General features: G+C 54.9%; 2 protein-coding genes across 2 annotated transcripts in view; both read left to right on the top strand.

Annotated features, from left to right (window-relative positions):
- LOC103166230 (tensin-1-like) overlaps window positions 1-8,663 on the top strand; it is a 199,331-nt gene extending 190,668 nt beyond the window's left edge. The window contains 1 exon segment of the mRNA XM_029063050.1: window positions 8,569-8,663. Within this exon segment, the coding sequence (XP_028918883.1) occupies window positions 8,569-8,663 (95 nt within the window).
- A 33-nt stretch (window positions 8,664-8,696) lies between these two features.
- LOC100682128 (tensin-like) overlaps window positions 8,697-24,294 on the top strand; it is a gene marked incomplete at its 5' end in the record, with an annotated part of 70,122 nt that continues 54,524 nt past the window's right edge. Inside the window, one exon of the mRNA XM_029063038.1 lies at window positions 8,697-10,086. Within this exon, the coding sequence (XP_028918871.1) occupies window positions 8,697-10,086 (1,390 nt within the window). The remainder of the gene's footprint in view (window positions 10,087-24,294) is intronic.

Genomic DNA, 24,294 nt, shown 5'->3' with positions numbered 1-24,294 from the left:
TCCTCTGGCTCCCAATCCCGGGCTCCTGCCATTAAGCACGCTGCTTCTGTATTTCCCCTACTTCCCAAGTCTTTGGTTTTGGACCTTCTCATTTCTGTGAGTCTCTGCGCTCTCTAGCCCTCCATCTCTGGGCTCTGGGTCTTTGTCTCTGTCTCATCGCTCTCTCACCTTGCCACTCTCGTGGGTGTCTCTTTCCTCTGTCTTCTCATCTCTGCTCTCTTCCCATGGCAGAAGCAGCATGGTTAGTGGGGAGGGCACAGGCCTGGGAGTCAAAAGGCCATGGGTTCTAATCCTGGCTCCGCACTTTCATTCAATTGTAGTTATAATAATAATAGTAGTTATTAAGTGCTTACTCCGTGCCAAGCACTGTGCTAAGCAGTGGAGCACTGATCTAAGAGTGCTTACTGCGTGCAGAGCACTGTACTAAGCGCTTGGAAAGTACAATTCAGCAATAAAGACAATCCTTGCCCACAGCGGGCTCACAGTCTAGAAGACACATGTCTGCTGTGTGACCTGGGCCAAGTCACTTCACTTTTCTGGGCCTCAGTTCCCTCATCTGGAAAATGGGGATGGAGACTGTGAACCCTACAGGGGACAGGACTGTGTCCAACCCCATTTGCTTGTATCCACCCCAGCACTTAGTACAGTGCCTGGCACATAGTAAGTAATTTGACGGTGCTGATGCCTGACTAAACTTTTTTTTGGTGTCTGTCTCCCCGCTTCTAGACTGTGAGCCCACTGTTGGGCAGGAATTATCTCTACCTGTTGCGAATTGTACTTTCCAACCGCTTAGTACAGTGCTCTGCACACAGTAAGCACTCAATAAATACGATTAAATGAATGAATGAAAGTTCTTAAGAAATATCATTATTATTATTATTATCAGCATCCCCTTTCTCCCTCTGTTTCTGTCTCTTGCTGCCTCTGTCTCCATTCTTTTCTATCTCTGTTTCTCTGTCTTTCCCTGTCGCCGTTGGAAAACAATCCATTCTTCTCTTTCTCTCTCTGTCTCTGTTTCGCCCTGTGGCCCACGGTCACCAGCAGCCACGGTAAAGCCGGGATTAGAACCCAGGTGTCCGGACTCCTGGATCCGGACTCTGAGATCCACTGATTTTTCAGTTGCTATTCTCCTGTCCCCTCCCCCCACTCCTGAGCCCCCGGCGAGGGTGGGGGTCCGGGCCCACCTCTCCCCTGCCCTCCATGCCTATCTATGTGCATGCGCACACATACACACACTGTCATGTGTTTAATCGTATTTATTGAGCGCTGACTGTGTGCAGAGCACTGTACTAAGCACTTGGGAGAGTCCAGTAGAACGAGAAACAGACACATTCCTGACCCACAAGGAGCTCACAGTCTAGAGAGGGAGACAGACATTGATATGATGATGATGGTGATGGTATTTTTTAAGCACTTACTATGTGCCAAGCACCGTTCTGGTGCATACAAGGCCATCAGGTTGTCCCACGTGGGGTTCACGGTCTTCATCCCATTTGACAGCTGAGGGAACTGAGGCCCAGAGAAGCGAAGTGACTGGGCCAAAGTCACACAGCTGACAAGTGGCGGAGCCGGGATTAGAACCCATGACCTCTGATTCCCAAGCCTGGGCTCTTTCCACTAAGCCACGCTGCTTCTGATATCAATACTTAAATCACACACACATACACACCCACCCCCAAACACGAGCACACACCCAAACACACACACACACACACACACACACACCGACCAGAGCATGACTAACAAGGCCAATGGTGGGACCCCTGTTACCTATGCCGTGTTTTGTCTCTCACACACGAAGACACACGTACATATGAACACACACACACACACCTGAACACAAGCACACCCATGAACACACACACATACACACGGACCAGAGCATGACTAACAAGGCCAATGTGGGGCCCCTGATCCATTTGCAGTGTTCTCTCTCTCTCTCTCTCACAAACACACATATACATATGAAAACACGAACACACATAGACATATGAACACACACACACCCACGCGCACACACACACACAAAACCTCACACACACCCAGACTGGACCCAGCACTCACATGACTAAGAAGTTCAACGTGAGACCACAGTTCTGATTGCACTGTTTTCTCTCTGTCTCTCTCTCTCTCACACATGAACACACACATACATATGAGAAGCAGCGTGGCTCGGTGGAAAGAGCCCGGGCTTGGGAGTCAGAAGTCATGGGTTCGAATGCCGGCTCTGCCGCTTGTCAGCTGTGTGACTGTGGGCACTTCACTTCTCGGGCCTAAGTTCCCCATCTGGAAAATGGGGATGAAGACTGTGAGCCTCACGTGGGACAACCTGATTCCCTTGTATCTACCCAGCGCTTAGAACAGTGCTCTGTACATAGTAAGCGCTTAACAAATACCAACATTATTATTATATGAACACACACACACACACCTGAACATGAGCACAAACATGAACACACACACACACACACACTCGCCCCAAACCCCACCCCCACACCCTTCCACCAGATCCCCAGCTGGCCCAGAGCCGAGCTCTGAGGACCACGGCGTTTCTGGAGGCCACGGGCCACCCTGGCTGTCCTGGGCCCCGGCCGTCCTGCCTATAATGAGGATGCTACTTGGAAAGCAGCGTGAGAAGCAGCGTGGCTCAGTGAAAAGAGCCCGGGCTTGGGAATCAGAGGTCACGGGTTCTAATCCCGGCAAGTCTAATCTTTGAGCAAGTCACTTCATTTCTCTGGGCCTCAGTGACCTCATCTGTAAAATGGAGATGAAGACTGTGAGCCCCACGTGGGACAACTTGATTACCTAGTATCCCCCCAGTGCTTCCCCGAAGCCCGTCAAAGGGCAGGGACTGTCTCTTACTGATTTGTCCATTCCAAGCGCTTAGTCCAGTGCTCTGCACATAGTAATCGCTCAATAAATACTATTGAATGAATAGAACAGTGCTTGGCACATAGTAAGTGCTTACATTTTACCCTGCTCCTCAAAATCTCCAGTGGTTGCCCGTACACCTCTGAATCGAGCAAAAACCCGTCACTATTGGCTTGATAAAGCTGACCATCCCCTGGCTCCCTCTTACCTCACCTCCCTTCCCTCCTTCTCCATCGCCGCCCGCACGCTCCGCTCCTCTGCCGCCGCTCACCTCTTCACGGGCCTCCTTCTCGTCTGCCCCGCCGTTGACCCCTGGCCCACATCCTGCCTCTGGCCTGGCACGCCCCCCTCCTCAAATCTGCCAAACAATTACACTTCCCCCTTCAAACCCCTACTGAAGGCGCACCTCCTCCCAGAGGCCTTCCCTGACTAAGCCCCCATTTCCTCATCTCCCACTCCCTCCTGCGTCGCCCTGAATCGCTCCCTTTGCTCTTCCCCCACCTCCCAGCCCCTCACCACTTATGTCCGCCATGTCTGTCATTTGATGTATTTATATTGTTGTCTATCTCTCCGTCAGTGAGCTCACTGGGGCAGGGAATGTCACGATTTATTGTTAATAATGATAATAATAATGTTGGTATTTGTTAAGCGCTTACTATGTGCAGCGCACTGTTCTAAGCGCTGAGGTAGATATAGGGTAATCAGGTTGGCCCACATGAGGCTCACAGTCTTAATCCCCATTTTACAGATGAGGGAACTGGAAGGCACAGAAGAAGTGGAAGTGCCCCACGTGGGACAACCTGGATTCCCCGTGTCTAAGAGAAGCAGCGTGGCTCAGTGGAAAGAGCACGGGCTTGGGAGTCAGAGGTCATGGGTTCGAATTCCTAGCTCTGCCACTTGTCAGCTGTGTGACTGTGGGCAAGTCACTTCACTTTTCAGTGCCCTCAGTTCCCTCATCTGGAAAAATGGGGATGAAGACTGTGAGCCCCACGTGGGACAACCTGATTCCCCTGTGTCTACCCCAGCGCTTAGAACAGTGCTCTGCACATAGTAAGCGCTTAATAAATACCAACATTATTAAGTGACTTGTCCACAGTCACCCAGCTGCCAAGTGGCAGAGCTGGGATTCGAACCCATGACCTCTGACTCCCAAGCCCGGGCTTTTTCCACTGAGCCACGCTGCTTCTCTAATAATGAATGATGAATGGTATTTGTTCAGCGCTTACTATGTGCCGAGCCCTGTTCTAAAGCCCTGGGGTAGTTATAAGGGATTCAGATCGTCCCACGTGGGGCTCACGGTCTCAATCCCCATTTTACAGATGAGGTGGCTGAGGTACAGAGACGGTAAGAGGCTCGCCCGAGCAGACAAGTGGCGCAGCGGGGATTAGAACTCACGTCCTCTGCCTCCCAAGCCCGGGCTCTCTCCGCTAAGCAGAGAAGCAGCATGTCTCAGTGGAAAGTGCCTGGGCTTCGGAGTCGGCGGTCATGGGTTCGACTGCCGACTCTGCCACTTCTCAGCTGTGTGACGGTGGGCGAGTCACTTAACTTTTCCGTGCCTCAGTTACCTCATCGTGTAAAATGGGGATTAACTGTGAGCCCTCACGTGGGACGACCCGATTACCCCTGTATTCCCCCGGCCCTTAGAACAGTGCTCTGCACATAGTAAGCGCTTAACAAATGCCAATATTATTATTATTAAGCGACGCTGCTTCCCCTGTTGTACTTTCCCCAAGCGCTTAGTACAGTGCTCTGCCTACAGTAAGCACTTAAGGAGTACGATTGAATGAACGAATGAATGAATAAATGATTGAATGACTGAATAGGGGTCTTGGGGAAAGATCCATCCCTCCCCTCTGCTCCAATCCTAGGAGCCCCCTGGGCAGGGGAACCTCCCAAGGGCTCCCAGTCTACTCCCCTACCCCGTCCTCCACCCCGGACCCCGGGCCGGTGAGCCGCCAGCCCCCGCCGGTCTCCTCGCCCTGGGTCCCCAGGGCCCCCGGGCTTGTCAGTCAGCGCGCGTCCTAACGATCTTCATATCGACCTGTCATGGCCTGCTTCCGTCTCAGCAAAGCCTAATGAATTGGTTATCCTTCCTGACCGGCGGCCCCGGGGACTCGGTTTATCACGGAAGGGCCCGCTTCTGGAAGTCCAAATAAAGAATACCTAACAACGCTAATGAATCGTCGGTATTTCCTAAGCGCTCACTAGGTGCCAGTACTGTTACTCAGCGCTGGGGTTGGGTGCAAGCATATGAGGTGGGCTACAGTCCCTGTCCCACGCGGGGCTTCAACGGTCCTCGATCCGCATTTGCCGGATGAGGGAACTGAGGCCCGGAGAATAATAATAATAACGATGATGGTATTTGTTAAGCGCTTACTGCGTGCCAAGCACTGTCCTAAGCGCCGGGGGAGATATAGGGTAATCAAGTTGTCCCACTTAGGGCTCACAGTCTTCATCCCCATTTTACAGATGAGGTCACTGAGGCACAGAGAAATGAAGTGACGTGCCCAAGGTCATACAGCTGACAAGCAGAGGAACCGGGATTAGAACCCGTGACCTCCGACTCCCAAACCCGGGCTCTTTCCACTAAGCCATGCTGCTTCTCGAAGTGAAGTGACTTGTCCAAGGTCACACAGCAGAGAAGTGGCGGAGTCGGGATAAGAAACCAGGTCTTTCTGACTCCCAAGCCTGGGCTCTACCCACTAGACCATGCTGAGTGAGAGAGAGAGAGAGTGTGTGTGTGTGTGTGTGTGTGTGTGTGTGTGTGTGTGTGTGTGTGTGTTTGGACCTGTGTTTGTGACTACCAGTGGAATGTGGGTGGGTGGGTGTTTGCTCTCCAGGTGTGAGGGAGAAGCAGCATGGCTCAGTGGAAAGAGCCTGGGCTTGGGAGTATGAGGTCATGGGTTCGAATCCTGGCTCTGCCACTTGTCGGCTGTGTGACTGTGGGCAAGTCACTTAACTTCTCTGTGCCTCAGTTACCTCATCTGTAAAATGGGAATTAACTGTGAGCCTCACATGGGACAGCCTGATGACCCTGTATCTCCCCCAGCGCTTAGAACAGTGCTCTGCATATAATAAGTGCTTAACAAATACCAACATTATTATTATTGTTATAGATAGAGCCTAGGCCAGGCAGTCAGAAGGTCATGGGTTCTAATCCCACTCCGCCACTCTTCTGCTGTGTGACTTTGGCGAAGTCACTTTGCTTCTCTAGCCTTAGTTCCCTCCTCTGGAAAATGGGGATGGAGACTGTGAACCCATGTGGGACAGGGGCTGTGTCCTACCTGATGACGCTTGTATGTCCCCTGGTGCTTAGTACAGTGCCTGGCACATGGAAGCGCCTAACAAATACCATCATTATTAATTATTATTATTATTTATTCTTAGGCTTCGAGCCATGTTGCATTACTTCCTGTTTGGGTCCTTGGGGGTGGGGTGTGGCATTTTGGGGTGTGTGTGTGTGTGTGTGTGTGTGTGTGTGTGCAAGTGTCCCTGTTCTGGAGATAATAAATAATAATAGTGGTATTTGTTAAGCACTTACTATGTGCCAAGCACTGTTTTAAGCATCGGGGTAGATACCAGGTCATCAGTCCCTGTCCCACATGGGTGCACATTCTTCATCCCCATTTTCCAGATGAGGGAACTGAGGCCCAGAGAAGTGAAGTGACTTGCCCTAGGGTCACACAGCACACAGTGGGGGAGCGGAATTAGAACCCACGACCTCTGACTCCCCGGCCCGGGCTCTTCCCACTAGCCATGTCTGCTTACTGGTCCTGCTCCTGGCAGGTCCCGGCCCTGTGCTGGGGTGAGGGGGCTCATTCATTCGATGGTATTTATTGAGCGCTTACTATGTGAAGAGCACTGGACTAAGCGCTTGGAATGGACAACGGGCAACAGATAGAGACCATCCCTGCCCAGTGACGGGCTCACGGTCTAAAGTGTGGGCCCTGGCCCGGCCGCGCACTTCCATCACGGTGGTGGCGGCGACACTATGTACTGACCGCTCCGGCCCGGGGTGGGGGCTCCTCAGCCCCGCCCACAGGGGAATCACACCATTCCTGGCCCCACCTCTTCAGGCCCCTCCCACCTTCCGTTGTCCTTTAATGCCCTCCCTCCTCTCCTCAGCCAAACTACCTCTCTTCCCCTCTTCAAAACCCTACTGAGAGCTCACCTCCTCCGAGAGGCCTTCCCACACTGAGCTCCCCCTTTTTCCTCTGCTCCCTCTGCTCCCCCTTCATCTCCCCTCACCTAATCCCCCTTCCCCCCTTTCCCTCTGCTCCTCCCCCTCTCCCTTCCCCTCCCCTCTGCACTGTGCTCATCTGCTCGTTTGTCTATATTTTTATTACCCTATCATTTTTGGTAATGAGATGTTCATCCCCTCGATTCTATTTATTGCTATTGTGCTTGTCTGTCTCCCCCCGATTAGACCGTGAGCCCGTCAACGGGCAGGGACTGTCTCTATCTGTGGCCGAATTGTCCATTCCAAGCGCTTAGTACAGTGCTCTGCACCTAGTGAGCGCTCAATAAATATTATTGAATGAACCTCGCCCAGACCCGCCCACTGTCACGTCACTCACTGGCCACGCCCCCTACAGAGCCCACCCACCTCCCCTGTGCCCGCCCACCCAGGCCTCACCCACCGTCCTCAGCCCTGCCCACGGTTGCCCCCTCCTCTCTTCCCCTTCCTCCCCTGCCCCGCCTACAAGTATCTGTTATCTGTTGCCGAACTGTCCATTCCAAGCGCTTTAGTACAGTGCTCCGCGCACAGTAAGCGCTCAATAAATACCACTGAATGAATGCCACACCATCAGAATAGTAATAATAATAAACGTTGGTATCTGTTAAGCGCTTACTATGTGCCGAGCCCCGTTCTAAGCCCTGGGGTAGATACAGGGGAATCAGTTGTCCCACGTGAGGCGCCCAGTCTTCATCCCCATTTTACAGATGAGGGATCTGAGGCCCAGAAAAGTGAAGTGACTTGCCCACAGTCAAACAGCTGACAAGTGGTAGAGCCAGGTTTCGAACCCATGACCTCTGACTCCCAAGTCCGGACTCTTTCCACTGAGCCACGCTGCATCATAATAATAATGTTGGTATTTGTTAAGCGCTCACTATGGGCAGAGCACTGTTCATTCATTCAATAGTATTTATTGAGCGCTTACTATGTGCAGAGCACTGTACTGAGCGCTTGGAATGTACAAATCAGTAACAGATAAAGACGGTCCCTGCCCTTTGTCGGGCGGGGTAGATACGGGTAATCAGGTTGTCCCCACGTGAGGCTCACAGTCTTTCGCCCCATTTTAATAATAATAATAATAATGTTGGTATTTGTTAAGCGCTTATTATGTGCCGAGCACTGTTCTAAGCGCTGGGGTAGACATAGGGGAATCAGGTTGTCCCACGTGGGGCTCACAGTCTTCATCCCCATTTTACAGATGAGGGAACTGAGGCCCAGAGAAGTTAAGTGACTCGCCCACAGTCACACAGCTGCCAAGTGGCAGAGCGGGATTCGAACCCATGACCTCCGACTCCCAAGCCCGGGCTCTTTCCACTGAGCCACGCTGCATCGTGGCCCGGACCCCAAGACCCCGCCGCCGATACCCTCCGCACCCACACTGGCACCGCCCCACCCTCCCAGCCCTCCAATCTCCAGCCCCCGTCCCCCCCGCCCCACCGCTCTCCAGCCCCCTTCCCCAGCCCCGCGCCCGTCGACGGCCACCCGGACCCGGGTCCCTCAGGGCGCGGGGGCCGAAGGGTCATCCCGCCGGCCCACCGGCTCTCCGTCCAGCTGACCGGCCTCTCTCTCTCTCTCCCCCCCATCCCTCCTCGTCTCCGTCTCCGCGCCCGTCTCCGGCGCCGACCGGCCGGCAGAGGCCTTGCCGGGCCACACCCAGGGTCCTCTTGACGGGAGCCTCTACGCCAAGGTGAAGAAGAAGGAGGACGGCCTGAACGGCGGCGGGGCCGGCGCGGGCGGCGGGGTCCGCCCGGCCCCCTCGGCCACCCCCGACCACGTGGAGCACACGCTGTCCGTCAGCAGCGACTCGGGCCACTCGACGGCCTCGACCCGGACGGACCGGACGGAGGAGGCCCCGGTGCCCCAGGGCGTTGCGGCCGGGCCCCCCGCCCGCCGCCCCGCGGCGCCCGCCATGCTGCCCGCCCCCGCCCGCCGCGTGGTGCCCGCCCAGGTCCACGTCAACGGGGACGACGCGCCGCCGGCCGAGCGGGAGACGGACATCCTGGACGACGACGACATCGACGACCGGCCGCCGCCCGGCCTCCTGACCAACGGGCTGGACGCCCCCGCCCTCGACGGCTCCGGCCTCCCCGCGGGACGGCCCGGCCGCCGCCTCCGGCCCGTCCGCCCCGCCTTCTCGGCCGGGGACGGCCGCGGGGAGGGCCCGGCCTCGCCGACCTCGCCCCCGCCCGGCCCGGCCTCGGGCGGGATGTACCGGTCCCGGTCCTGCCCGGACGCCGAGCCCCGCCTGCCCCCGGCCCCGGTCCGGGGCGGCAGCAGCCGCGAGGCCGTGCAGAGGGGGCTCGGCTCCTGGCAGCAGCAGCTGCAGCAACTGCAGCAGCCGCAGTGGGGGCAGTGGGCGCCGCCGCAGCCGCGGCCCTGGCAGGAGCAGCCGCCGCAGCAACCGCCGTGGCGGCAGCCGCCGCCTGTCCAACGGCAGTACCGGAGCCCCCCGGGCTCCGGCCCTCCGGTCGAGGCCCTCCCGGAGAGGCGGCGGGCCTCGGGCGAGCCCGGCCCCCGGCCCGCGGCCCGGGCCCGCTCCCGCAGCCCGCCCGAGTGGGCGCGCGGGGCCTCGCGGCGGGAGATCGAGCAGTCCATCGAAGCGCTGGACGAGCTCATGTCGGACCTGGGCTCGGCCTCGGCCCGCTCCGCCGTGCCCAAGTCCCAGAGCGCCCCGGGGCCTGGCCGGGGGCCTGGCCGGCGGCCGCCTCCTCCCCGGGGCCTCCCGCCGGGCGCCCCCCGGGCCGGCGTCCCGCGGCTCCCCGGAGCGCGCCCCTCCGGGCCGCCCGCCCTCGCCCTACGACTTCCAGCCCCGGCCGGCCCCCGCCGGACAAGCCCGGGACCGCCACGGCCCCGTCGCCGCCTTCGACCCCCGGCCGCCCTCCCCGGGCTCCCGCCGAAGGAAGCCCAGCCGGGCCCGCCTCGCCAGCCGGAGGAAGAGCCCCTGAACCTGGAGGGGCTGGTCGCCCACAGGGTGGCAGGTAGGCGCCCGTGGCGTGGGGGGCTGCCTCAGTTTACCCCTCCTGATGAATGACCTGGAGCGAGAGGCAGGGAGAGCTGGCATCTTGCCAATGTGGGAAGCCCCTTCTCTTTGCCCCTCTGCCCGTTCCCTCTCCTCTCCCGGGCTCAGGGGGGCACGGCCCAGTAGCTAGAGCCCAGGGAGTCAAGGTCACGGGCTCTACAGCCAGCTCCGCCGCTCGTCTGCTCGCTGAGCCCGGGCAAGTCATTTTGCTTCTCTGAGCCTCAGTTCCCGCAACTGGAAAGTGGGGATGGAGGCCGGGAGCCCCACGTGGGACAGGGGACTGCGTCCGACTCAATTTGCTTGTGTTCACTCCCGTGCTTAGTATAGTGCCTGGAACATAGTAAGCATTTAAAAAAATACAATCATCATCATCATTATTATTATTTTGGGGCAGACTTTGCCCTTCAGGACTCCTGGGGCCTTCCGGAATGGAAGGGCAGAGAACTCCTGTGGTCAAGGATGGCACGTGGGTGTCCTGGGGGGTCTGGTTGAGGAGGCCCCTACCTAAGGATCACCAATCATTAATAATAATGATGATAGTAATTGTATTTGTTAAGCACTTACTATGTGCCAGACACTGTACTAAGCGTTGGACAACTCCATCCCCCCTGCTCCCGTCCCTCCCCCACAGGGCATGGCGTGGCCTAGCGGCTAGAACCCGGGCCTGAGAGTCAGAAGGACCTGAGTTAGGGAGGCAGCGTGGCTCAGTGGAAAGAGCCCGGGCTTGGGAGTCAGAGGTCATGGGTTCGAATTCCGCCTCCACCACTTGTCATCTGTGTGACTGTGGGCAAGTCACTTAACGTCTCTGTGCCTCAGATACCTCATCTGTAAAATGGGGATGAAGACTGTGAGCCTCACATGGGACAACCAGATTACCCTGTATCTACCCCAGTGCTTAGAACAGTGCTCTGCACATAGTAAGCGCTTAAACAAATGCCAACATTATTATGAATCCCGGCTCCACCACTTGTCTGCTCTGTGACCTTGGGCGAGTGACTTCACTTCTCCGGGTCTCAGTTCCCTCATCTGGAAAATGGGAATTAAGAATCTGATCTCCATCTGGGACGAGGACTGTGTCCAACCTGATTATCTCGTATTTACCCCAGTGCTTAGTACAGTTTCTGGCACATCGTAAGTGCTGAACAAATATCACAGTTTTTATTATTATCTTTATTACGTCCCCGGGCCCTTGGGCTGGAGGAATTCGAGGCAGGAGGACCAGATCTGCCATGGTGCCGGAAGGGCTCAGAAGCAGCATGGCATAATGGATAGATCCCGGGCCTGGGAGTCAGAAAGTCATGGGTTCTAATCCCGGCTCTTCCACCTGTCTTGTGATCTTGGGCAAATCCCATCACTTCTCTGGGCCTCAGTTCTCTATCTGTAAAGTGAGGATTGAGACCGTGAGCCCAACGTGGGACAGGGACGGTGTCCAACCTGATTCGCCTGTATCCACCCCAGAGCTTAGTACAGTGCCTGGCACAAACTAAGTGCTTAACAAATACCAGAATTATATTATTATTATTATTATTAGGGTTTGCCATGGACTGCGGGAACAGGGTTTTTTTGAAACAGAAACGATTTGCCAGAAGAGCCGGGGGAGCAGGGTTCCAGCCTGACTGGATTTTGGAGGAAGGAGGTGCCCTTTTTGACTGTGAACTCCTTGTGGGCAGGCAATGTGTCTGTTTTTTGTTGTATTGGACGCTCCTCAGCGCTTAGTATGGTGCTCTGCACACAGTAAGCACCCAGTAAATACGATTGATTGAATGATGAATGGAGCGGAACGGCTGACACAGAGAAGAGCATAGAGCATAGAAAACCCGGAGCCGAGACCCTTCATACCTCAGCAGTCAGTGGTCTGGCTGGCCTGAGCTCCCAGCAGGCCTAGAGGGGGTGGGGTCGGGAGCAATAATAACATAATAATAATAATAATAGTATTTGTTAAGCACTTACTTTGTGTCAAGCACTGTTCTGAGCACTGGGGTAGAAATAAGCTAATCAGGTTGGACACAGTCTCTGTCGCACATAGGCCTCATAGTTTTAATCCCCATTTTACAGATGAGGGAAACTGGCCCTTAGAGTCTCGTAGAATAATAATAATAATTGTGGTATTTGTTAAGGGCTTTCTAAGTGCCAAAGCACTGTACTAAGCACTGGGGGAGATATAAGCAAATCAGGTTGGACACAGTCCCCGACCCACGTGGGGCTCACAGCCTCAATCCCCATTTACCAGGTGAGGGAACTGAGGCCCAGAGAAGTGAAGTGAGTTGCCGAAGGTCACCCAGGAGGCAAGTGGCGGAGCCGGGGTTAGAACCCAGGTTCTTCTGCTTCCTAGGCCCGGGCTGTAGCCACTAGGCCGTGTCTGGGAAACAGGAAGAGGGTTCCACATCCCTTCAGCTGAGGGGGAACAGGAGGTGGTGACTCAATGGGGGGCGATTGCTACTGGGCCGGGGATGGCGGGGGCGGAGACCTGGGGACCCCCGCCCAGTATGTGACTCTGAGATTTCCCATTTTCCAGCCCTGGAAGCTGATGACATCACTTGGCTGTCTGACCTCTGGCAGCCCATGGAGAGGGGCCGGGAAAGCGCTGGGGCAGGCAGGGCTCGTGAGCTGCTCATTGTGGGCAGGAAATATATCTGCTAACTCTGTCCCATTATACTCTCCCAAGCGCTTAGCACACAGTAAGCGCTCAATAAAGAGAAGCAGCGTGGCCTAGTAGAAGGAGCAGGACCTAGTGGCTAGAACCCAGGCATAGGAGTCAAAAGGACCTGGGTTCTAAATCTCAGCTCTTCCGCTTGTCTGCTGTGTGACTTTGGGCAAGTGGACTTCACTTCTCTGGGCCTCAGTTACCTCATCTGTAAAATGGGATTAAGACTGTGAGCCCCACATGGGACAGGGACTGGGTCCAACCTGATTACCTTGTATCTATCCCAGAGCGTAGAACAGTACTTGACACGTAGTATGTGCTTAACAAGTATCATCATCATCATTATTATTATTATTATTAAGGACCCTGGGCCTGGGAGTCAGAGCTCCTGGGTTTTAATCCCAGCTCCACCACTTGTCTGCTGTGTGACCTGTGTGACCAGTCACTTTTCTGGGCTTCAGTTCCCTCATCTGTAAATTGGGGATTAAGAGTGTGAGCCCCATGTGCGACAGGGACTCTGTCGAACCTGATTAACTTGTATTTACCCCAGCACTTTGAACAGCGCCTGGCACATAGTAAGTGCTTATGAAATACCATTTAAAAAAAAGGAATATTCATTCAGTGGTATTTATTGAGCGCTTACTGTATGCAAAGCAACGAATAAGCACTTGGGAGTGTAAAGTATATCAGTTCCGTTGATTGACTGATTGAGACTGCTGGGGCTGCTTGGAGCAGAACCCAGCATTCCCAAGAACTTGGATAACAGGCATCGGTAGTGTCAATATCAGTGAATAGAATTATAGACATATCCACATCATTAATAAGATAAATAGAATAATAAATATGTACATATATACACAAGTGCTTTGGGAGGGGAGGGGAGTAGAGCAGAGGGAGGGAGTCGGGGCGATGGGGGGAGGAGGAGCAGAGGAAAAGGGGGGCTCAGTGTGGGAAGGCCTCCTGGAGGAGGGGAGCTCTCAGTAGGGCTTTGAAGAGGGAAGAGAGTTAGTTTGGCAGATGTGAGGAGGGAGGGCATTCCGGGACAGAGGTAGGATGTGGGCCAGGGGTCCGGTGAGGAGGTTAGCGGCGGGAGAGGAGCGGAGTGTGTGGGCGGGCTGGGATGGAGAAGGAGAGAAGGGAGGTGAGGTGGGAGGGGCGAGGGGGTGGAGAGCTTTGAAGCCAAGAGTGAGGAGTTTTTGTTTCGTGCGAAGATTGATAGGCAACCACTGGAGGTTTTTTGGGGGGGGCGGTGACATGCCCAGGGCATTTCTGTAGAAAGAAAATCCAGGCCCACAGAGTGAAGTGTAGACTGAAATGGGGAGAGACAGGAGGATGGGAAATCAGAGAGGAGGCTGATGCAGTCATCCAGTGGGGTCAGGATGAGTGATTGTACTAACGCGGTAGCCGTTTGGATGGAGAGGAAAGGGCGGAACTTGGCGATGTTGTGAAGGTGAGACTGGCCGGTTTTGGTGACTGATTGGATGTGTGGGTGAAAGAGAGAGCGGAGTCGAGGATGACGCCAAGGTTGCGGGCTTGTGAGGCGGGAAGGATGGTAGTGCCGTCCACAGTGACGGGAAAGTCAGGGAGAGGACGGGATTTGGGAGGGAAGGTAAGGAGTTCGGTCTTGGACATTGTGAGTTTTAGGTGGCGGGTGGACAGCCAGGTGGAGATGTCCTGAAGGCAGGAGGAGATAATAATATTGGTATTTGTTAAGCGCTTACTAGGTGCAGAGCACTGTTCTAAGCGCTGGGGAAGATACAGGGTAATCAGGTCATCCCACGGGAGGCTCACAGTTAATCCCCATTTTACAGATGAGGTAACTGAGGCACAGAGAAGTTAAGTGACTTGCCCACAGTCACACGGCTGACGAGTGGCAGAGCTGGGAGTCGAACCTATGACCTCTGACTCTGAAGCTCAGGCTCTTTCCACTGATCCACGCTGGAGATGCGAGCCTGGAGGGAGGGAGAGAGAACAAGGGAGGAGATGGAGATTAGGGTGTCATCCACGTATGGATGATAGTTGAAGCTGTGGGAGCGAATGAGTTCACTAAGGGAGTGAGTGTAGATGGAGAACAGAAGGGGACCAAGAACTGAACCTTGAAGGTCCCCCACAGTTAGGGGTTGGGAGGAGGAGCCCACGGAGACTGAGAATGACCGGCCAGAGAGAGAAGAGGAGAACCAGGAGAGGACGGAGTCAGTGAAGCCAAGGTTGGCTAACGTGTTGCGGAGAAGGGGATGAATGTTGAATCGTCTCTGACTAAGCCCTCCTTTCTTCCTCTCCCGCTCCCTTCTGCGTCGCCCTGACTTGCTCCCATTCTTCATCCCCACCTCGCAGTCCCCGCACCACTTACGTCCATATCTGTCATTTATTCATTTCTACTCATGTCCGTCTCCCCTTCTAAACCGTAAGCTCGCTGTGGGCGGGGAATGTGTCTGTTTGACTATCCCAGGCACCTAGTCCGGTGCTTCGCTTATAGTAAGCGCTCGGTTAATACCATCGATGGATCGGTTCAATCCCAACTTTTTCTCTCTCTCCCCGTTGACCCCCCAAGGTCAAGTCATCCCCCGTCATCTGCCACCCGACTTCCTCCAAGGCACTTTTCCGTCCGTGCCTTTCCACGCTAAGAAACACAGTGTTCTCCTGCACCTCCTCACCCTACTCCCGCCCCCTCTCACCCCTCCGTCCCAGCGTCCAGCCAATCGATCAGCTGTATTTATTGAACAGTTAAAAGCATCCGGGAGAGTACACTACAACAGAGTTCATTCATTCAATAATACTTATTGAGCACCTACTGTGTATGCAGAGCACTGTACGAAGCGCTTGAGAGAGTACATTTCAACAAGAAACAGACACATTCCCTGCCCACAAGGAGTTTACAATCTAAGGGGGAGATGGATAGTGCTAGAAATAAATGAATTACAGTTATGGACATGAGTCCCGTGGGGCTGGGAGATGGGGAGGAAGGGGTCAGATCAAAGTATTCATTCAATAGTATTTACAGGGGTGACTCCTAAAGGAGTGGGAGATGAGGAAAAGTGGGACTTAGGGAAGGCTTCTCGGAGGAGATGGGCCTTCGATAAGGCTTTGATGGCGGGGAGAGTTTGTTGTCTGGTGGATTTGAGGAGGGAGGGCGTTCCAGGCCAGAGGCGGGATGTGGGCGAGAGGTTGGCGGCGAGACAGACGAGATGGAGGCAGAGTGAGAAGGTTGGCATTAGAGGAGCGATGTGTGCGAGCAACGGCTGAAGTAGGTGAGGTAGGAGGGGGCGAGGGGAATTAATTGCTTTTAAAGTCGACGGTGAGGAGTGTCCGTTTGATGCGGAGGTTGACGGGCAACCCCTGCAGGTCTCGAAGAGGGGAAACCGTGGCTCGAAAGTTTTTGTAGAAAATGATGCGGGCAGCAGAGTGAAGTATGATCGGAGTGGGGAGAGACAGGAGGCTGGGAGGTCACCCAGAAGGCTGAGAGCAGGGACTGTATCTGTTAGGTTGTTCTATTGTATTCTTGCAAGCAAGCCTTAGTACAGTGCTCTGCACACAGTAGCCTCAATAAATACAACTGACTGACTGACTGACAAGAGCTCAGATTAGACTGTGAGCCTGTCATTGGGCAGGGATTGTCTCTATCTGTGGCCGAATTGTACATTCCAAGAGCTTAGTACAGTGCTGTGCATATAGTAAGCGCTCATAAATACTATTGAATGAAAGAGCTCACGCTGTCAGAGGGGGAGGGACCTGGAGATTTTGAGCGATGAAAACCTAGAGCGAGTGTGGGCCCACTGCTTCGGAGCTGGGGTGTCTCTAGTTGTCTCCCCACCCCACCCCAGCCCCGTGACAGGTCATGGGTTCTAATCCCGGCTCCTCCACATGTCCTGCTCTGCGACCCTCAGCAAGTGACTTCACTTGGCCGTGCCTCAGTTACCTCATCTGTAAAATGGAGATTGAGACTGTGAGCCTCACGGGAGACAGGGACTGTGTCCAACTTGATTTGCTGACATCCACCCAGGCGCTAAAGACAGTGCCTGGCACACAGTTAAGCGCCTAACAAATACCATAATATTATTGTTCCCTCAGTCATCATGCCCACTCCTAGCGATCAATCCATGGTATCCATTTTTCTACAAAACGTTCATATCACGTCCTCCCCGCTCCTCAAGATCCTCCAGCGGTAGCCCATCCACCTCTGCATCAAACGGAAATTCCTCACCATCGGCTTTAAAGCGTCCACCACCTCTCCCCCTCCTTCCTCACCTCGGCTGCTCTCCTACACCAACCCGGCCCGTACACTCCGCTCTTCTAACGCCAACCTCCTCACTGTCCTCCATCTCCCTCTGTCTCGCCGCCGACCCCTCGCCGACATCCTGCCTCTGGCCCGGAACGTCCTCCCTCCTCATATCAGCCAGATAGTTGCTCTCCCCCGGCTTCAAAGTCTTTTTTGAAAAGCCCACCTCCTCCAAGAGGCCTTCCCTGAATAATCTCTTCACGCTCAGTCCGATGTGTGTCGATAAAGCACCTGGGCAGAGACCCATTAAGCATTTTGCTCCCTCATCCCAGCCCCACCGCACTCCCTGTCCGCATCTTCTACTTTACAACTTCTCCCTCTCAGGAATTGGTTTGATTGTCTCCCTTCTCTAAGACAGTCAGATCCTTGTGGGCAGCAATCCTGCTACAACTCTGTTGTAGCTCACTCTCATTCATTCATTCCCTCGTATTTATTAAGCGCTTATCGGCTTGCAGAGCACTGATACTAAGCGCTTGGAAAGTACAAATCGGCAACATATAGAGACGGTCCCTACCCAACGACGGGCTCACAGTCTAGAAGGGGGAGACAGACAACAAAACAAAACAGGTAAAACTAAACAGGAATCAGTAGCATCAATATAAATAAATAGAATTATAGATATAGATATATATATATATATACATCATTAATAAAATCAAATAGAATAGTAAATATGTACATATATGCACATATACTCTCATGTACATATATACATATATACTCTCCCAAGCACTTAGCACAGCTCTCTGCATGCAGCAGACTGTGAACTCTTTGAGGACGGAGATCATGTCTCCCAACTCCTTTGTCCTCGTCCCAAGAGCTGAGCAGCAGTGCTCTGCGCACAGTATGACTGTGAACTCCTTGAGAGCAAGTATCATGTCTACCAACTCTAGTCCTCACCCAAGCGCTTAGCCCAGTTCTCGGGCACACAAGCTAAGCGCTCACTAAATACCACGGATTGATGGTCTGATGATGAGAGGGAGCCAGGTCCAGAGGGGCAAACGGGTCTCGCAGCGGGGCGGCAGGGGGAGGAAAGGCCCCCTCCGGCCTGCCCTGGCCCACCGGCCCCTCGGCCCCTCTCTCACGCCTGTTTCCTCTCCATCCTCCTCTGTGTCGTCTGTCCCGTGTCTGTCCCATGTATGTCCGTTGGGGCCCCTCCGTGCCCTTCCGTCCCTCCGCCGACCCATCTGGCTTTCCGGCCAGCCACACTGGCCCACTCCGGGACCTCCAGACCCGCCGGGAGGCCTACGTCCTCCTGGCCCAGCCCGCCAACACAGAACCTCCTCTTGTTCCGGTTGGTTTGGCTCTCCCTTCTTCCCCTCCCCTTCTCCCCCTTCTCCCTCTTTCCTTTCTCTCCTCCCTCCTCTCTCTCCCTCTCCCTCTCATCTCCTCTCCTCTCCTCTCCTCTCCTCTCCTTCTCTCCTCTCCTCTCCTCTCTTCCTCTCCTCTCCTCTCCTCTCCTCTCCTCTCCTCTCCTCTCCTCTCCTCCTCTCCTCTCCTCTCCTCTCTCTCCTCTCCCTCTCCTCTCCTCTCCTCTCCTCCCTCCTCTCCTCTCCTCTCCTCTCCTCTCCTCTCCTCTCCTCTCCTCTCCTCTCCTCTCCTCTCCTCTCCTCTCCTCTCCTCTCCTCTCCCTCCTCTCCTCTCCTTCCTCTCCTTCCTCTTCCTCTCCTCTCCTCTCCTCTCCTCTCCCCTGTCCCATCTCCAAACCCTTCCTCTCCCCTTCCTCCTTCCCCTCTTCTCCTCCCTCCCTCCCCTTCTCTTTCACTCCCTTCCCTCCTCTTCCCTCCCTGCCCTCCTCTCTCCTCCTCTCCCTCCTTTCCCCTTCTCTCCCTCTCCTCCTCTCCTCTCCCTTTCCCTTCCCTCTCCTCCTCTTCTTCCCCTCCTCTCCTCTACCTCTTCCCTCATCCTTCTTCCCCTCTCCTTCCTCTCTTCTCCTTCCTCCTGTCTTCCCCCCTCACATCTTTCATCTTCCCCTCCTCCCCCTTTCCCCTTTTCACTCCTTCCTTCTTTCCTTGTCTCTTTTCCCTCCTTTCTTCCCCATCTTCTTCCCTTTAACTGTTCCCTCCTCCCTTCTCTTCCTTCTTCTTTCCTTCCTCCTCCATCTCTCCACCCTCTCTTTCCGTTCTTTCCCTCCCCCTTTCTTCCCTCTTTCTTTTCCCTCCTCCCTTCTCTTCCTTCTTCTTTTTCTTCCTCCTGCCCTCCCTCTCCCCATCTTCCCTTTCCATCACCCACACCCGGCTCCGACTCTCCGGCCTATCCCACCGATGCCTCTTTCCCTTGGCTTCGCCTGTCCTTCCCTCTCCCATATCCTCTCTTTATTTCCACCTCTTCTCCCCATCCCAGTCCTCAATTTCTCCTTCCTGTCTTCCCCTTCTCCTACCTTTCTCTCCTCCTCCCCTGCACGCATCATGGTGTGATTGTGTGGTTGTGTGCTGGCTTCTCCGGGCTGCATGGCCACTGGCTGAAGGATGGTACCTGAGCCCTGGGGGAGGGTCCAGTTTGTGAGAAGTGGGGTGTCCCCCTGCCTCCCCCCATCCACTCCCAGTCCAGGCAAGGAAGCCTCCCCACCCCAATCCCCTCCCGGCAGTGTGGTCTAGTGGCTAGACCAAAAGCCTAGTAATCAGGAAGGACCTGGGTTCTAATCACAGCTCTGCCACTTGTCTGCTGCATGACCTCAGGCAAGTCATTTCGCTCCTCTGGGCCTCAGTTCCTTCATCCGGCAAGATGGGGATGAAGACCGTGAGTCCCCAGCTGGGACAGGGACTGTGACCAACCCGATTCACTTAGTTCCACCCAGCGCTTAGAACAGTGCCCGGCATCTAGTAAGCCCTTAACAAATACCACGATTGTGATTATTATTCATTCTATGGTATTTATTGAGTGCTTACTGTGTGCAAAGCACTATACTAAGGGTACTGTACCCTCCTCACCCGGCAGCCATCACTTCTCCTGCAATGATTGGGAGGGTCTCCCCTTTCCCTCTCCAAGTACCCGCCCTCCCCTTTTCCCGGCTCTGCCCCCTTGTCAGCTGTGTGATTGTGGGCAAGTCACTTAACTTCTCTGTGCCTCATTACGTCATCTGTAAAATGGGGATTAACTGTGAGCCTCACGTGGGACCATTGATTACCCTGTATCTACCCCAGCGCTTAACATCAGTAAGCGCTTAACAAATACCAACATTATTATTTATTTTCCCCATCATACCCCCCTCCCGCGGACATCCCGCTCTTCTTACCCCTTCTCTGGATGGATTCTCCAGCCCCTAGGCCGCCTCTCTTCCTCCTCGGTGCTCCTGGTGCTCCTCTCCCTGTGCCCCTGGTGCTCTTCCTTCCTGGTTGCACCTCGGTGAGGCCAGAAAAGTAGTGAACTCTGGGGAGGGGGGAACCACACTCCACCCTCAGAGAGGTTTGTGGAAAGCAACGGGGCCCAGTGGCTAGAGCCTGGCCCTGGGAGTCAGAAGGAGCCTGGGTTCTAATCGCTGCCCCTGCTGCTTGTCTGCTGTGGGATCTTGGGCTGCTCACTTTGCTTCTCTGGGCCTCAGTTCCCTCATCTGGCAAATGGGGATTGAGATCGTGAGCCCACGTGGGACAGGGACTGTGTCCAACCCGATATGCTTGTATCCACCCTAGCGCTCAGTACAAGGCCTGGCACATAGGAAGTGCTTAACAAATACCACAGTTCTTATTATTAATGATTACTATCCACGCGTCCCTCCTCCACCGCTATGTGAAATTGAGCTGGGGCTGTGGGAAACGAGCTGTTGCCTGTGATGCAGGGTTGGGCACGGGTGTGGGGGGCGTCTGCAGGAGCCAGGGCTGGGGAGGGTGGGGGGCGTTAGGCATCCTGTCGGGGGCTGGGGGCATCTCTTGCGGGACGGGGGGGCATAGTAAGCAGTGTGGCCTAGTGGAAAGAGCCCAGGCCTGGGAATCAGAGGACGTGGGTTCAAATCCTAGCTCCGCCACTTGTCTGCTGCGTGACCTTGAGCAAGTCAGTTTTACTTCTCCGGGCCTCAGTTCCCTCATCTGAAAATGGGGATCAAGACTGGGAGGGCCACACGGGGGACAGGGACTGGTGTCCAACCTGATTTGCTTGCATCTCCCCCCAGTACTTACCACAGTGCCTGACACATTAGCTTAACGAAAACCCCAGTTATTATTACTGTTTTTATTCTGGGCCAGCAGTGCTGTGACGGTGCGCGGTCACTCCTTCTCCAGGACCCCCGGCAGCCGGTCCTGGCCCTTGCCCTCCCCTGGGGCTTCTCCCCCGTTCCCCCAGCGTCCCCAGCCCCGCGCCGAGAGACGACGGGCTGGGAACGTCAAGGCCCAGCCTGGGGAGGGGAAGGGGCCAGTGGGGTGATCAAGGACGGCAATCCTGGAGGAGTTGGGCTGGAGCTGGGAAGCGAAGGATGTGGGACCTGTAGAGAGTGGGAGGCCCAGGGGCGGGTAGGCCCAGGAATGTTCCCGTGGGAGAAGACGTGGGCGCGGGGCCGACAAGGGCCGGGGAGCAGAGCATGACGGGAGGCCCCGGCCGAGGTTGAACGTCACTGGGGGCTCGCTGCAGCCCCCCCCCGCCCCCTCCGCTTTCGGAGGGTCCCTGCTCTACCAGTGGTCGCAGGGGGTGGGGAAGCGTTCATTCTCCCCTCCTCGGGGTGGGGTGGGGGCGCCGCGAGAGGGGGCCACGTTCCAGGCCGGGGTCTGATGGTCCGGCCCTCTCCGGCCTTCCCACTCCTCCCGGGAACAGATGAGGCTCTTTTTCCTTCCACCGCTGCCTCCTCACGCAGACCTGCCCCTCCTCATTCAGTTCATTCAATCGTATTTTAATGAGCGCTCACTGTCCATTCATTCATTCAATTCATTCAATCGTATTTAATGAACGCTCACTGTCCATTCATTCATTCGATTCATTCAGTCGTATTTATCGAGCCTCACCGTGGGCAGAGCACCGTTCTAAGCGCTTGGAAAAGTACCCCACAACGATAACGTGACATTCCTATCCGTGATGAACTTAGAGTCTAGAGAGGGGAGAGACATGGCGCAGAATAAAGAAATGACAGATGAGGATTGTAAGTGCTGCAGGGCTGGGACCGGGTGAAGAGAAGCAGCGTGGCTAGTGGAAGAGCACAGGGTTGGGAGTCAGAGGTCGTGGGTTCTAATCCCAGCTGTCTGCCACTCGTCAGCTGTGTGACTTTGGGCAAGTCCCTTCGCTTTCTCCGTGCCTCGGTTACCTCAGTTGGAAAATGGGGATGAAGATTGTGAGCCTCACACGGGACAACCCGATAACTTTGTAACTACACCAGTGCTTAGACCAGTGCTTGGCACACAAGTAAGCACTTAAACAAATACCATTAAAAATAAAATAGAAGCAACGTGGCTTAGTGGCAAGAACGCCGGGCTTGGGAGTGAGAGGTCGTGGGTTCTCAATCCCGGCCCCGCCCCTTGTCGGCTGTGTGACTCTGGGCAAGTCCCCTCACTTCTCTGTACCTCAGTTCCCTCCCTCTGTACAATGGGGATGAAGACCACGAGCCCCAGGGGGACAACCTGATGACTCTGTATCTCCCCAGCGCTTAGAACAGTGGTTGGCACATAGTAAGCGCTTAAAAAAAAAGTACCATCATTATTAGAGCGAAGGGAGCCAGTCGATTCCTCTCCTTGAACCCGGGGCTGGAGCCAGACTGCAGCAGCCCGGGCCCTTCCCAAACGGGCGGGCTGCGTCATGATTATTCTTAGAAAATCAATGGGACCGTCTGTTCCTGCCGGGGGCTTCTGCCAGGAAACAATCACACGTCGCAGCAGCGGCAGCAAACCCTCCTTGCAGCTGCCACGCGCAGCATGTGTAGCAGAGAGAGCCCGGGTCCGGACTTCGGGAAGGTTATGGTTCTAATCCTGGCTCCGCCCCTTGCCTGCTGTGTGACTTCGGGCCAGTCGCTTCCCCTCTCCGGGCCTCAGTGACCTCATCTGGAAAGCGGGGTTGAGACTGAGCCCCGTGTGGGAAAGGGACCCTGTCCAATCCGATTTGCTTGCATCTACCCCAGCGCTTAGTACAGTGCCTGGCACATAGTCCTTAACAAATCCATAATTATTATTAGTTCAGTCGTCTTAAATACCATATTTATTATTAATTCATTCAATCATATTTATTGAGCCTTACTGTGTGCAGGTCAAAGCACTAAGTGCCGGAGAGTCCCACAGACCAGTAAACAGCACATTCCCCACCCTCAATGAGCTTAATAATTATGGTATTTGTTACGGACTTTGCGCCAGGCACTGTTCTAAACGCTGGGGTGGATCCAAGCAAATCAGGTTGGTCGCAGCCCCGTCCCACCTGGGGCTCGCAATCCCGGCTCCGCCACTTGTCAGGTGTGTGACTTTGGGCAAGTCGCTTAACTTCTCCGTGCCTCAGTTACCTCATCTGTCAAATGGGGATTGAGACTGTTAGCCCCGCGAGGGACAACCTGATTACCTTCTATCTTCCCAGTGCTTAGAACAGTGCTTGGCACGTAGTAAGCACTTAACAAGTACAATCATTATTAGTATTATTATTATTATTATTAATTCCCATTTTTCCGATGAGGGAACGGAAGCCCAGAGAAGTGAAGGGACTTGCCCAAGATCACCCAGCAGGCAAGCGGCGGAGCCGGGATTAGAACCCACGTCCTCTGACTCCCAAGCCCGGGCTCTGGCCAGTAGGGCCGTGTGGCTTCTCACAGGGCAAGTCACTTCACTTCTTGGTGCCTCAGTTACTCATCTGTAAAATGGGGATGAAGACTGTGAGCCCCACGTGGGACAACCTGATTCCCCCTGTGTCTACCCCAGCACATAGAACAGTGCTCGGCACATAGTAAAGCGCTTAACAAATACCAATATTATTAGCCCAGCCCCTATGGATGGAGGAGGTGGAGGCCGAAGTGGGGGTCCGAGGTGGGGAGGGGAGGTGATGGGGTCCCGATTAGACTGTGATTGGGCAGGAATCATCTCTATCTGTTGCCGAATTGTGCATTCCAAGCGTTTAGTACAGTGCTCTGCGCATAGTAAGCGCTCAGTAAATACTATTGAATGAATGGGGGCGAGAAGCCCCTCCCCACCCTCTCCCCGGGGCCTCGCTGGGTGACCTTGAGGTTGTCAGAGCCCTCAACAAAACCCAGCCTTGTTCCCTGTCACTGCTGCGACCGATGTAGCTACGGAGAGCATGGCGAACACCCCATCCCACCCTCAAGGGACCCCCAAGAACGGGCCCCCCACCCCCCACTC

This window comes from Ornithorhynchus anatinus, chromosome 1 (genome assembly GCF_004115215.2).
Source record: "Ornithorhynchus anatinus isolate Pmale09 chromosome 1, mOrnAna1.pri.v4, whole genome shotgun sequence".
Taxonomy (NCBI): domain Eukaryota; kingdom Metazoa; phylum Chordata; class Mammalia; order Monotremata; family Ornithorhynchidae; genus Ornithorhynchus; species Ornithorhynchus anatinus.
This window is presented reverse-complemented; position numbering and strand designations above follow the sequence as displayed.